General features: G+C 38.8%; 1 protein-coding gene across 1 annotated transcript in view; it reads right to left on the reverse strand.

The window, feature by feature from the left end:
- Nucleotides 1–14,797, reverse strand: part of LOC122797794 (cubilin-like) — a 2,156,354-nt gene that overhangs the window by 573,462 nt on the left and 1,568,095 nt on the right. Inside the window, 1 exon segment of the mRNA XM_044066315.1 lies at nt 4,820–4,831. Within this exon segment, the coding sequence (XP_043922250.1) occupies nt 4,820–4,831 (12 nt within the window).

The raw sequence follows: 14,797 nt of genomic DNA on the forward strand, positions 1-14,797 counted from the left end.
GGGTGGGGGTGGGATGTGGATATCAAGGGTGATTAGCTTATAGTCGGATCAGACCAATGAGGAGTTGACTTCAGGTGTGGAACACCGGTCACTCATGTTGGTAATGACTAGGTCTAGGATATTGTTGCCTCTGGTTGGGGTGTGGATAAGTTGATCCAGGGCATTGGAGTTTATGAATTCCAGAAAGCGTTAAGCTAAGGAGTTGGTACACGAGTAGTTTTCCCAGTTAATGGTGGGGTAGTTGGAGTCACCCATTATTAGGGTGTTTGGTTGAACCCTTATATTTTCCAGTAGATCAAGAAAAGAGGAGTGGGAATCCTGGGGCATGGTGGGGGATCTGTAGCAAGCTACAATTTGGATTGCAGTTTTGCCCAGAGTTAGTTGCACTTGGATAATCTCGGATGCATTATGCTGAGCAACTAGCCTGGAGTTGTGGATATCCTTAATGAATATGGACACACCTCTGCCTTTGGTGTTTTGGTCTAGGTTATATGGTCGAAAAGTGTGGTATGAGTTATAGCCTGTTAGTACAGGGGTGCTCTCTGGAGCCTTGAACCAGGTCTCAGTCACTGCACAGATATCGAAGTTCTCCATTTTAAGGAGTGCGTCGCGTGAGTGCATTTTGAGATTTAGACTTCTAGCATTGAGTAGCATTACCTTCCATTTTTGCTTATCATTCTTCTGACAATAACAAAGCCCACACAGAAACTTTATTAGTGAAACTTTTTCAACTCTTCCACAGAATAATGTATGACTGAAAGAAAATAGTCAAGACCTGGCCAGAAGAATTACGAGAATCTTGAATCAGAAACCCATGCTGAGAGGTTGAGAGAATGAGAAAGAAGTCTGACCACATTGTGAAATTAATGAACAAATTGGAGAACTGTAAATTATCACTTCCATTAAATGTAGTCTAGACACATGAACAGTGGTTCTGCAAGAAAAAGTGGTAGAAAAAGACTGGAAGTTTGTTGACTATGTTAAACTGGTGAGAAGACTCTAAATAATACCCCCAACAAACACACACATTAAGCCATTAATGTTTAAAAGAATACTGAAAAAAGTGAATAAGTAAATGTAAGTAAAAAATATTATTGTTATTTGTACAAAAATTCAAGGCATAAGTTGCATGTTATAGTACAAAACATTTATGTATAGTATGCAGTCAAAGATATTTTAAATGGGAGGTAAGGGAGTTTTATCAGCGACTGCTGTTTATGCTAGCAATATTAATGTAATAAAGTACCTTTTCTTAATTCTGATATATCCAGGCTTTATACAGTGACACAAAAAGGAAGACTGGAAAGACATTTAAAGTTAATATACTGTTGTGGTCTTGGGCTTCTGAGGAATGTAAACATGTATTGATCATATTAGGCATAGAATGAAGTGTTAAATTCCTATTTTATAGAGGTGGATATCTAGACTAAGGTCATTAGTTTAAGCTATTTTCAAGGATTTTTTATGCATATAGTCTTGAAAGACAAAACAAAATTATGAAAAGCATAAAACGTGTAACTATTTCCTGCATTTGTAAAAAATCATTAGCCTCTTTATTTTTCCAATTAGCAATAGCTTTTAGTTGAAGTCAAGGACCACACAAGCAATTAATCATCAAAGGTCTTAGAGTGTTCTGAGTGAAATCGGACAGTTGTGTAAGTTGCACTTATCCATATCAGTACATGTTCAAAAGTTTTCACTGCTGTAGTATCCTTTAGGCTATTATAACTGGTCAGCTTCTAAAAGTTCTGGTTCCTTCCCACACCTTTACTCTGACTGCTGACTGGACACCCATATGGAGCAAAACTCAGCAGTCTGAATTCTGACTGGACAGTCATGTGGAGGGAAAGTCAGGAGTCAGAATGAAGAATCTTCAGGACTTTCTTGCACAAAAGTTAACACAGAGCATACTCATGCTGAACTACACAATATACCTTTAGGCTATATGGGCTGATTACCAAAGCCTGTCCAACCTGAGAGGAGGAAGGATATGGATTTATGAGCCCTGGAGAATGTCTCTAGCAAAGCCTGTCCTGGATCTAGAAAAGGAATCCAGTTTTTAATGCCTTGTAAAGGCACGTACAGAGGTCCATGTAGCTTCCTCTGTAATACTTCTAGATTCCAGCCTTTTCCAATATGCCATCAAAGAGAACAAGGTTCTATGCAGAGTGCACCATGATACTATCTGAAAGTGGTTTGCCAGTGTGGGAATAGCAAAAGGCAATAGTTGAGGACAACAATCTGGAAATAGTCTATTTTGACATGAGTTCTTTCTTTGTCCCAACATAAGAAACAAAAAAACATGACCAACTTTTCTAAAGGACTTAGTTCTATCAAGATAGTACTTGAGCTGCCCATGCATGGTCAGGGTATGTGGAGTGCTTTCTACCTGGTTATCTGGATCTAGATAGAAAACAGGGAGATTGATGGGCTGATTCAAAGTGAACTCTGGAACAACCTTGGTCATGAATGATTGATTTGTTCTTAATAAAACCTTATCTCAATGAAAGACTAAATAAGATTCACCCACTAAAACATAGAAGAAAGCAGAGGATGCATGAGCAGACATGCTGAAATAGCTGCAAGGTGTATCTTGCTAGAGGGGTAAGAGAGGCCAGAGGCTAGTAACTCATACAAATATTTGAGCACAGTGGTGTGTAATCCCTGATAGGGCCCTGGTTATTATCCAACAAGAAAATCTTTTCTAATTGTCAATATAAGATTTTCTAGTAGCAGGCTTTTTCCCTCCTTTACTATCTGTTGCACATTCTCTGAAAAAAACATACTTAAAAGGAATTAAAATTGACTCTTCCAAGTAGTTATTTGAAAACTTTGAGAATGGGGTGAATCAATCCCCCTTTCTTGTGTGAGCAGGTCCAGTTTGCGAGAAAACTTGTGGTAAGTGCCTTTGGGTAATTCCATAAGAAGGGAGAACCTAGGTTGCCAGGATGAAAAGGGAGTTACCACAACTATTTTTGGAGAGTGTGGGAATTTATAAAAGAATATTCCTGCCCCTGAGAACGGAATTTCATCTGTTTTCTATGTTTGCTTGCTAGCAGTCCTGGAGCAGAATTTGTTCAGTTGTCTGTTTTGAAAGGAGGCAAACAGATCTATTTGAGGTGTTCCTCACAAATGGAATCATTCTTGTACAACACATCATTCAGTTTCCATTCATGAGTGTCTATCCTGGTCCTTCTCAGATTATTTTCCACTATGTTTTGCTTTGATGGAATGTAAGATGCTTGGAGGATTAAGGAGTGCTGAAGAGCTACCTCTCAAGCCATCGTAGCCAGCCTCACAGAGAGCACAACACTGTACCTTTGTTTGTTTATGTACGTAAATACCATATCACTGTGGTGTTTTCTGTGATCATCTAAAGAGGTCCTGGGAACCGCAGATGATGAAGAGGTTTTAAGGCATGGATCAAAACCAACATCTCTTTGACATTTATGTGCTTTGGTATGTCTGAAGAATCTTACAGGCCTTGAACCTTTACTGTTACTGAAAATGTCCCCCATGTAAATTCTGAGGTGTCTGTAGTTACAGACTGTGTTGCAGGTAGAAGAGAAAAGGGTAGACCTGAATTTACTTGCATCTCTAGTCTCCACCAGTGCAATTCCTTTGTTTACAAAGCCTAAGATTGGAATCTGAAATTCCAGGGGATACAAATGTTGAGTTCATGCATTTTTAGAAGTCACTGAATCTTTCTCGTGTGCAACCTAGCAAGAGGAATCATGAAAATGTATTTATTTCAATGTGTTGACCAGCTAGTTAGGCTGGTCATTTGACCCCTTTCAGTCACAACCAGGGTACAATGTTAACAAAACTTACAGTAGATATGGCAATTCAAGCAAAGTACAGATTAAGTTGAGTTAAAAGGAAAATTATCATAGTATGAAAACACGACAAACAAGAAAGTATATCAATAAGAATAAACACATCTACTTATATACACTTATTCATATACAAGGGATTTGAGTGAAATTTTGTCTCTTTACCAGTATCCTGAAAGCATCAGTGTTTGGCGTCTTCAAAGAGAGAGGATTTCAAAGTGTTTTACATTCTTCTAATATACCAATTCAAGTACTATCCTTAGATAGATACTGTAGTTCCACAGTGCAGACCCTGCTCTTGAGAAGGCTTTCTCGCCTATGGCTAGTTTGAATTTGTGTGTGGAAAGGGTAGGAACATTTTATTGACCATTTCTAAGAGTGTGATTTTTGGTCACTTAGTGGTAATTTCCTTTTGAGAGGAGGACAGTATCCTGTTTTAAGAATTTTCTCTCTGTGATTACTTTTTCAGATTATGTACAAAAAATCCTGCCCTGGTCTAATGCCCACTGCTTGTTCAGAAGCAGAGGATTTCCTCACGTTGATGTAGAAATCATGTAGTGAGTTCCTTAATGTATTAAACCCCAGGATCCTGAGATGCTGTCTGATGCAGCCTGAGCCTGATTTGCGAAACTCAGGAAATCTTTCAGATAAAGATTCACCTTCTCATCTATTGAAAAGGGCTTTTGCTGCAGGGTTATATAAGACATCCCAGAGAGACAATCATGTATGACAGGGTCAAGGAGGATTTCTGAACATTTATCTGGAACTTCAGACTGGTTGGAAGAGAAGAAACCCATTGTAATGACTCTTTGACATCTGAAAAAAAGACTCTGGAAAGATGAGTAAGTCAGCTAAATAATGACATATATGATTGACATTCAGTCTGCAATGAGTTATGACTGGAGCTAGGCACTTTGTAAAAACATTGGCACTATAGATAACCCAAAGGGCAAAGCAGAGAACTGAAAGCATCACTAATGGCTGACTTAAAGAAGGTACTTCTGTCCCATCAAATGGTGTCCTTCCCTGGCTACATTGTGTAGTATTCCCTCAGTGTGTCGTTTTGCCCTAGAAAAGATTGTTCTCTCATGCCTGGTTTATACACTGGAATAGCAGAAGAGGATAACGTTGACTCCCCAGTTCATGGTGGCTGAAAGCACCACACCAGAAGCCAGACAGATAAGTGACTGATCTGAAGAATTATTATTGGCCATTGCAGAGTCACCCATCATCAGCTGAGGCATTGACTGAGCCTGCAGAGTCAGTATGGGCTCTTTGCTATGTTGCTTTTTTTTCTTTCTAGAAACAGCAGACGTCAGACCAGCAGCAGCAGGGGAGGTATCTATGCTGCGATTCAGGAGGATGCTTCAGATGCAGTAAGCTTCACTGGAACAGAATGGTCAGAAGGTAGGCTGTTAAATAATGTTCCAGAGCTCATGCATACATCTTCTCTTTTAAACATTGCAGTGCTTAACCAGTTTACTAAAATCATGTCAGAAACCCCTTCAGATAAATTTTACTCTGACAGAAAAAAATGGCAGGTAAGTTAACACACAGTGAACACAAGCACTAACATACCCTGCAGAAGTTCCCGCCCAAATAACTTACTGATATGAAATAATTTTTCAAGAAATTCATAACTTTTACACAAGCAGTATATTTTCTCACTAAAATAGCCCCCAAATTAGTCACAGATAAAAATGGTGGTCTCTGACAGCAAGTATCTTATATTCAAATATACTAGGTTTCTTTAAGGGCAGTACCACTAAAAGGCCCAAGTAAAATAAATAGCATTTTTAAGTCACAATATTATGTGTGGAAAGATTCTTATCTGACAGAATAGAAGCTGAAGGCTGTCTGCTGCTCCTCTGTAACCTCTCATCTGTTTCTTCATCAGGTAGCAAGAAAAGTACTTGATTTTTCACTCCATACCTGTCAACCTCTTAGTTTAACAAATCTGGACCAAGCCTACAATGATGGCAGGACAAGGGGCCAAAATACGGACATATTTTAAATATTGCTCTTATAAACTTAGAAGGTTCCTAGAATAACAGGATTTGTGTTAGCATGCATTTTCTGAAGGAAATGAACCCTTAAAATCAAATGCCATTTACTGACTTCAGCCCTCAGTTATTTGCCAGAAAACAACAAATTTTATGAGGAGTGGACCAAAAATATGAGGCAAAAGTCTGGACATTCTATGAACATTTGGAGAGTTGACAGTTATGTTTTACTCCGATTCCTGATTTTCCCTCCATAAGGCTGGTCAATAAGCAATTAGAATGAAGATAGGGTAGGAGGTTAGAGCTTTTGGAGGCTGGATGGTTGTATTATAAAAAAAAAAAATATCCCAACAGTCACCAGAAGCACATAAAAACAAATTAAATAAAAAAGAAATGTGTTGGCAAGTGGCAGAGTACTTTAATAAAACAAATAAATAAATCAAGTAAAACAAATGCAACATGGGTTAAGACACGACTCATAGCGATAAAGCTACTGCAGCAGTAGGAATGATGAACATCTACAACAGTTTTTTCTTGCATTTGTGAAGTTTGTAGCTGTCTTTATTTTCATTGCCAAATGCTTTTATTTGAAAAAAATACAGTGAAATCTGTGAAGCACTGGTGTATCCCACCCTGTAGCCTCAACAGTCTGCTGGACAAAGTAAAAGGTTAAGAATAAGGATAACCATTCAGAATATCGATTCCTGGCCATAGCTAACTTAACAAAGGCCTCTTTCCAGAAGAAAAAATATTCTAGTTAAGGGTTTAAGCAGATCTTTATTTAATAATGGATGAGTGTTCTTGTCTGACTCCAAATTGACAACTGAGAAACTTAAATAGTATCATTTCATGGGGAAGTATCAGGTCTGCCTTGGAAGAAATGGTTTGGCTGGTGGAAAAATTAAGCCCTGTGCTAAAGAAGAGAATGTGGAGCACCTTAAGAGGTGATTGTAATACTGAGTTTATGATATACAGAGCCCAGTGTAATACGTTCAGTCCCTTTTATGTAGGGAAGGCAATCAGTAAATTCAAGAGAAGGCTTGCACATCACCTCTTTGACATACAGCTTAAAAGACTTACAAATCCATTGGCAAAGCACTGCACAGACTTCCCTGAACATATCTGCTTAAAGTTCCATATTCTGGACATCTTAAAGATGGGCCCACTGGAAGGTATAAGCTAAGCTAGTGAAAAGCTAAAAAGGCCGATAAAACTCAATGCCTGCAACGAGGTAGGGATGAACTCCAGAACGATCCTGGCTCTGAGAAAGTTACACCATAAAGCCTTCTACTAACTTTGCTGCAAAGCTAAGGACATTCAATCATAGATTACATGTTTTAAAAAAACGGTCTCAATTTACTATGTACCTTGTTGAAAATTCTGGGTCACAGCCTTTTTTTTTTAATACTTACCATACCTGTTTAATGTAAAATTTCCATTACCTTTTTACATAGTATTGTTGTGGGTTATGGTAAGCTTGATTTATGTGTCCCATATATAATACTGAATTATCTGAATAATCTGTTTTATATTTCAAACATTTTGAAAGTTATTTAAACTGGATGCTTTGAAATAATGTTTCAAAATATTATATGAACGATTTAAAATCTGCTCTTTTCATATGTAAGGAAGGTGGCAAAAAGTCTTGGATTTCCTTAATGGCCATTCTGTACTCAACAAAAAGATCTGAATGTCATAATTATCCTATCCAGCCCCCAGTGTCTGGGAAACGGCCACCAAGATCTGTTTTTCTTTGCATTTCTTGTATTTCAGTGTTTCAAAATATCAGATAAATGTTTTTTTTTGTTATGCTCCTTATGCTATCTATAAAAACTACTTATAAGTCTGCAAAGGTTTCCAGTCTGCTTTGTGGCCATTTTCACCTGATACAAAAAGACTTGAAGGTGATAACTTCATCCCACTCTATGGAAAAGACTCACCAAGATCTGATTGCATTTGTGTGTCTTGCCTGCTGCAATTTAGAATATTTCTGGGTTGGGATTCTTTGCATCACTGCATTATTTCAGAAAACAAAGGATTTTTTAGTTTCACTGCACACTTTCAGTACCATGAGCCCCATGGAAAAGGCATAGCAAATTGTAAAGCTATGAGATCCTGACAATGGGCACAACTACACACACACACACACACACACACACACACACACACACACACCCACCCACACACACACACACACACACACACACACACACACACACACACACACACATGTATGTGTGTGTAGATATATATATATATATATATATATATATATATATATATATATATTTACGGTAAATCTGCATTATACATATACAACTGAACTGTAATGTATGTTTGAGATGGACATGAGGAGGTCTAAGGGTGTGAAAGCATTTATGAGTTTGTACTGTTTGACAGACTACTGCCCTTATTTGTTCTATTTGTTTGATAGACTACTGTCCTTATTTGTTCTATTTTATTTTTTTTTTAAGTTTGGTGTTTTAACACTTCTGCCATGTACTGTCATGTACTGTTTATGAGAGATACCTAACACTGATAAAATGTAAAATGATATAAGACTTTAGGGTAACATGGAGACTTCAGGCATAGCCCCCTTCCATTGACTATAGAAAGGGTGGCTTATTTTTTCCACCAGCCAAACTATCTCTACCTAGGCTTACCTGGTGCCTCCTGGAATTACACTATTTAAGCTGCTCAGTTGTCATTCTGGAATCAGACAAGAGCATTCACTCACTACTAAAATGTTTAATGAGACTGTTTTCCCACTCTGGAAAAAGGCTTTTATTTATTTTTGCTAAATTTTGCTAAGTTAGCTGCAGCTAGGATCTGACATTCTGAACCGTTATCCTTATTTTTTTCTTTTATTTGGAGACAACAAGTCTGCAGGTGCAAACAATTAATCAGGAAAAATCCTATGATATTCTACATTAATTGGATGTAGAAGTTAGAAAGGATACTGAGCACAAAAGGTTTGTTTCTAATATATACAGAAAACCCGCCTGCATGCATTGCTACATTTCAATAGTTGCCACACTATTTCAGAAGAAAGCTTTGCTAAAAGGCCAACTGGTAAGGTTCGACCATATGACATCAACTATTGACACATTGTGTAAGGAAAGTATAAAACTAAGACATAGGTTAATAAATACAGGTTATCTAGTAAGTCTTCTGGACCAGATTTTTATAGAAGAGTACAACAACAGGGCTAATGTTTTTATATGCCATTACTGGGACAGAAAAAAGAATTTGGGACCAACAAAGCGGCAGCTGAGGCCAAAACACACTTAAACCTGTATAGGCGGGTTTGTTTTCTTACCTATAATAGTGATGCTGAAAACATTAGAGGTATTATTTGCAGAAACTGGAAACTCTTTGACCTTAGTGGTATAGATCAGAGGAAATTGGGTAATGCCCCTTGCATTATTTATAAAAAAGATTGGTGTGAAGAACTATATTGAAAGGAATGGGAACAGACTCAACAGAGGCAATACAAAATGGGAACATATAAGCGTAGTAGATGGAAACTCTGTCCCCACATAGAGGAGGGTGAGTTTATAAGAGTCATGGGTATAGGTAGAGTTAATTGCTCCAAGTATTTTAGTTGTTACACCCAAACAGTGGTTTACATAGCTCAATGCAGGAATTGCCCTTGTTACTACATAGGTAAAACTGAGAGAGCATTAAAGGAAAAAAATCATGAACACCTTTGTGATATCAGGGTGAATGAACAAAATAATACATTATGGAAACATATACAGGGATCATGCATTTAATTTCTTTGTTAGAGATGCTATTAAAGCAGATGAAAAGGGGAACCATGGATAATCAGATCAGAGTTAAAAGAACTGCAGTGGCAATTAAACACCAATGCACCTGGCCCCTACAGATTAAATTACTGTGCCATTAGCATGCATTTTAAAAATGAAATCTTTACAGTATTAGATCAGTTAGGTTTTTAGTTGTGGTACTATATGAATTCAAGTTTTAAACACCTATTTTTTCAAGGAAATATATTACAGTATTTTATATAGATGGTATGACTTTAAATGTGTGGCAGATTAGCAAGGGAGAAGGGTAAAAAATTATAAAAGGAAATGGCGCATTGTGTTACTAACTCTGATGGAGACCCAGGATGCAAGGGATGACAGTGCTTAGTTTTTATGTGTCTGTGATTTTTTATGCATATGTATATTAAATTTGGCATGACTTTACCAGTTTGTGGATTGCTTTTTATTCTGAGAGTCTCCATCTTCACAAATGTGTTTATTTGGTGAGATGAAACTTGTTTTTTGAATCACCAGTGCTAGAAATGCTTTGGAACTAAGCTGAATTTTCTAGTGGTTCTGGTACAGAGTTTGATAAATATAGTGAAGTGTACATTGAGACTATGAAGCATTGTTACAGGTGTACTCTTCCTTTGCTCCAACTTTAATGATTATGACAAGATGTTATGTGGCTTTTGGGCTACTACTGAATTGAGTGTGGCAGTACCTCACTGTATCATTTGGTGAATTATGTACTGTGTTAGGTAAATATTGGGAAGTAGTCATTAGAACGCAAAGTATTGGTGTGGGTTACACTCCTTCTGATGTCAGGGTCTTCAATTTTGGAATTAATCAGAAATGGTATGAACAGTGTATTCTGAGTGAAATGTGCAAGGTACAACATAACTGACTTTCAAAGGGAAACTGGCAAGCAGTTTGAAACTGAAAGAAGTGAATAGTTATAAAAGTAGTTGCCTCCCTAGCAGCCATAGTACTTAATGCATTAAATATAACAGTATTTTATTCAATGAGTAGTTTGCATTTTTTCTTAATGCTAAAAGTTAATATTTACTGAAAGCAATAGTGCTGTTTTTTTCACATCTGGAGAGAAACAGAGGTAAAATAAGGACAGACAGGAGCACAGGTTCTAACATACCCTTCAGCATGGTTAACTGTAATATTAAAATAAAGACTGACTGTGAGTGTAACTATCAATTTGGTAGCAACTGCTTTTATATGGGGAAGAAAATTTCCTTTATAGAAAGCATGTAGAGTTTTCTATTTTTGCTGCGAGGTAAAAGGGGTTAGGGGTTTAAAATGTATTTAGTCTTTTTGTTTCATGAGTGTTTATACTGAAGCAAACAGTGATGGGAAATGTGTCATGAGTTCAAATAGGGATGGCAAGAAGCAACTAAATATAGTGCCAGGCTGCCAGATATTACTGTATACATGTAAATTGCAAGTTGGAAACATATTCAAAAGAGATGTCATGTATAATCTATGGAATTAATAGCTTTTTATCAGAATTGTTTTGTCAACATCAATATGGAATGTGATAGTGAATGTAAATGGCCATGTAGGTACAGACAAAAAGCAAAGTAGTGAACTATAGTAAGAAGTACTGGGTGCAAGTGACAATGTTACAGCAGATGTTGGTAATTATCAGTAAGTCACATAAGAAGGCTCTCAGTGCAGCCAATACAGGATTTAAGACACTCATCCACTACCTCTAAAGCTAGCTATGAAGGCAGAATTGCAGCAGACACTAAAACAACCACAAAGGCTTCTACAGTTATATCAAGAATCTCTACAGCAATACCCAGATTTGCTCTGAGTTACTGCACAATGGTAGCTCCTATAATGAGACAAAAGATATTGCCAACATACTGGCTGACAGATTCAGTGCCAACTTTACCCCTCTTTCCCACCTAAAGGACCAATCACAATACCTGAAGAATCTCAGGCACTCAGCATTACTGCAGCACAGGTTAAAGCTGCATTTTCCAAGGCCAAGAATACAGCTTCCATGGGACCCGACAATATCCCTGGCTGTCTTTACATGAACTACAAAGTGAACTGGCACCATACATGTGTGCTCTGTTCAATCACAGCCTCACCTCAGACATTGTCCCTACAGAATGGCACACTGCTACAGTCATCCCTCTCCATCAAGGGGGAGCGGCTACAGACCTAGGAATTATTGCTCCATTACCCTGATGAGTCTGATATGTAAGGCTATGGTGCACATCATCATGGACTTAATTAACAAGGATATAGGGAATCTCCAAACTCTGGATCCCATGCAATTTGGTTTTGTGAAGGATAGATCATGCTTGCTCAACCTGGTTGACTTCTCTGAGTCAGTCACCAGAGCTGTGGATGAGGGCAAGGCAGTTCATACAGCCTACCTCAATCGGGCCAAGGCCTTTGATACCATTCCCCACTCAGAAATTATTGATAGACTCACCAAACTAGGCATCAACCCCTATAGTACTAGGTGGGCTGCAAACTGGCTCACAGATAGAACCCACAGTGTGAAAGTAGCAGACTCCAAGTCAGACTGATGACCAGTCATGAGTGGAGTCCCACAGGGATCGGTCCTGGGTCCTCTCCTGTTTGGCATCTACTTCTCAGAAGTCCAGGCCAACACAGAGGGACTCTGGCTGACCAAGTTCTCAGACAATTGCAAGCGGGGACCCATTATTAACTCTCCAAGTGATGTAGACATCCTACAGAAAGGTCTCACTGAGACCAATGACTGATGTCAAAACCATGGCCTTAAGTTGAATGCTAAAAAATGCGTCATCATTCCCTTGTGGAAAAACTCTGGAGACACAGTTTGACAGCAACTTCTCCTTTGGCCATCACATTTCAACTGTGGTCAGAAAGTCCTTCTATGTGGCACATCTCATTACCAAAGATTTTGCATCCAGGAAGAAAGAGGTCATCATCTCTCTCTACTCTTCCCTCATTAGACCAGTCATCGAGTATAATGCCCCATTTGGCATGTACCTCACTAAACATCTGCAACAGCTGGAAAGACCACAAAAGTACCTTACAAAGAGGATCCTAGGCCTTAAACACATACCCTACATGGACAGACTCAAAAAACTCCAGCTTTTCTCTGTCTCATATCATCTGTTAAGAAGCAATCTCTACTTGACTTACAAAGCCATGTCTGACCCAGCCCTGTTAGAAATGTTACACCTAAAGAAATCCCAGTCCCTCCGCACCACACGCTCCAGGGACCTCAACCTCATTACAACAATCAACAGAACATGCTGGAGGGACAGATTCATAACCCAGAGACAGCCCATGCTCTGGAACAGACTTCACATACATGTCAAGCAGAGCACCTCACTGGGCCTTTTCAAGACAAATCTTGATGAGTGGATGGGGATCACTCCAGTAGCTCTACTTGATACAGGCACCGGGAACTAATGGCACCATGATGCCAGGGCACTTCTATGGGCTAGGCTTGTAAAGACTCCAGGGCCATTGGCCTAGCACACACCTATGAACCTATGAACATTCCTTATCAGTTCTGTCAGCTCTCATCAGGTGACAAATTATAACCTTCCTGGCATAGTCACTGGAGGGAATAACAACACTCTCCTCCAGTAAGGAACTATTAGAGGCCACTTTGGACACCACCAGGTTATCCTCACTGCAGTGGATGGGGATATAGGTCTGGAGGCAGAATGTGTGGTAACAGAAGAAAGCTGGGGATGATGGTGGGGTAGATACTAGTGTCACACCACTGGCACAGCCATGGCAAATGCTGAAGAAATTGTTTATTTATTTTTATTTAACATTTGTTGACCGGGAAAGTCTGACTAGGTTCCACAGATCCTGTTTTCAGCAGAGGCCCGGGGAGAAATGCTCCAGAAGCATGTCTTTAGAATATGGGAGGAAACTGGAGTACCTGGAGGAAACCCATGCAAATGCAGGGAGAAAATGCAAACTCCACACAGAAGGTACCCCAGCCGAGAATCAAACCGGAGAAAAGTCGAAAAGTAGAAAAGTTGTTAACTTAGACAGCTGGAAAAATGCATAACATTAAAAAAAAGGATAGTGAAAAAGAGAAGGGGAAGGACAGAATAAAGAAAGACATTGATACTTTGAATGTTTCAGCTGACCACTCATACTGATACCTGCTGATGTGCTACACAGCTGTGAGATATGCTACTATACCAGGTATGACAGGGTCCACCTAGGTACTTAATTCCAAATGTCACAATTGTATAATGTGAGTGCAAATATGCAGTGTTCCTGTCCCCATAGCCCAATATGAGGAGGATAGAGTGAGACCACAGCATTAGTGTGGATGTTATAGGCCACGGAAATGCTGTTAGGGACAGAGTCCAAGACATGACATTTAGACTTTGGACAGTGGAACCATTTACGCAGCCCAACATGTTTATGATGTCTTTGTACTGTTTCACAGGCAGAGAAGCAAAACGCTTCCAGCATACAAAGCTATCAACAGGCACTTACTAAAGAAAATAAGATGTTTTGTCATGCAACAGGGTACATGACATAGGTACGGCACAAATATCAGGGGACATGCCTTTTAAAAGCATCACTGACATGGACAAATGATTGGGTGATGCATGCACATTATATTGCCATGCATCCTGTGGTCCCCAATAACCAACCCTATGGCCTTCTCCCTCAATCCCCCCAGTCCCATGTACACCCAACCTGGGCAAGAGTGCACAGAACAGTGATGTCTCAAACATCCTGCATGCCAGGTATTATGAGGCTCCGTGTTTGCTGTTCGATAAGGCACAGCCAGCCTACCTGAAAATAAGTAATGAGTGCATACTACGATCGTGCAGACTTCACATGTGGATGTACAAATCAAACTATATATCCTAGTGTAGAAAAGACTGTGACAGAGTTTTTTTCCTACAAGCTTTAAAAACTACACCAGTGGTTACTGCTAAGCTGTTTTGCTACAGCTAAATAATAAATAGCATTACTAGAATCAGAGATAGATTTAATCGATCAGTATTACATGAGGGACATGTTTGTTCAAATGTGTTTGCTGTCAAGCAAGGTTACCTTCTAAAATGCTTTCCAAGGATGGAGAGATAAAGATGACGCAAACAGAGCTTCAAAGCTTTGTGAAAAATAACTAAATGCAAAATATGAAAAAAAGCTTCACTGATTTCTGAGAAGAGTAAAAAGG

This window comes from Protopterus annectens, chromosome 3.part1, assembly GCF_019279795.1.
Source record: "Protopterus annectens isolate FY-2018-M chromosome 3.part1, PAN1.0, whole genome shotgun sequence".
Taxonomy (NCBI): domain Eukaryota; kingdom Metazoa; phylum Chordata; order Ceratodontiformes; family Protopteridae; genus Protopterus; species Protopterus annectens.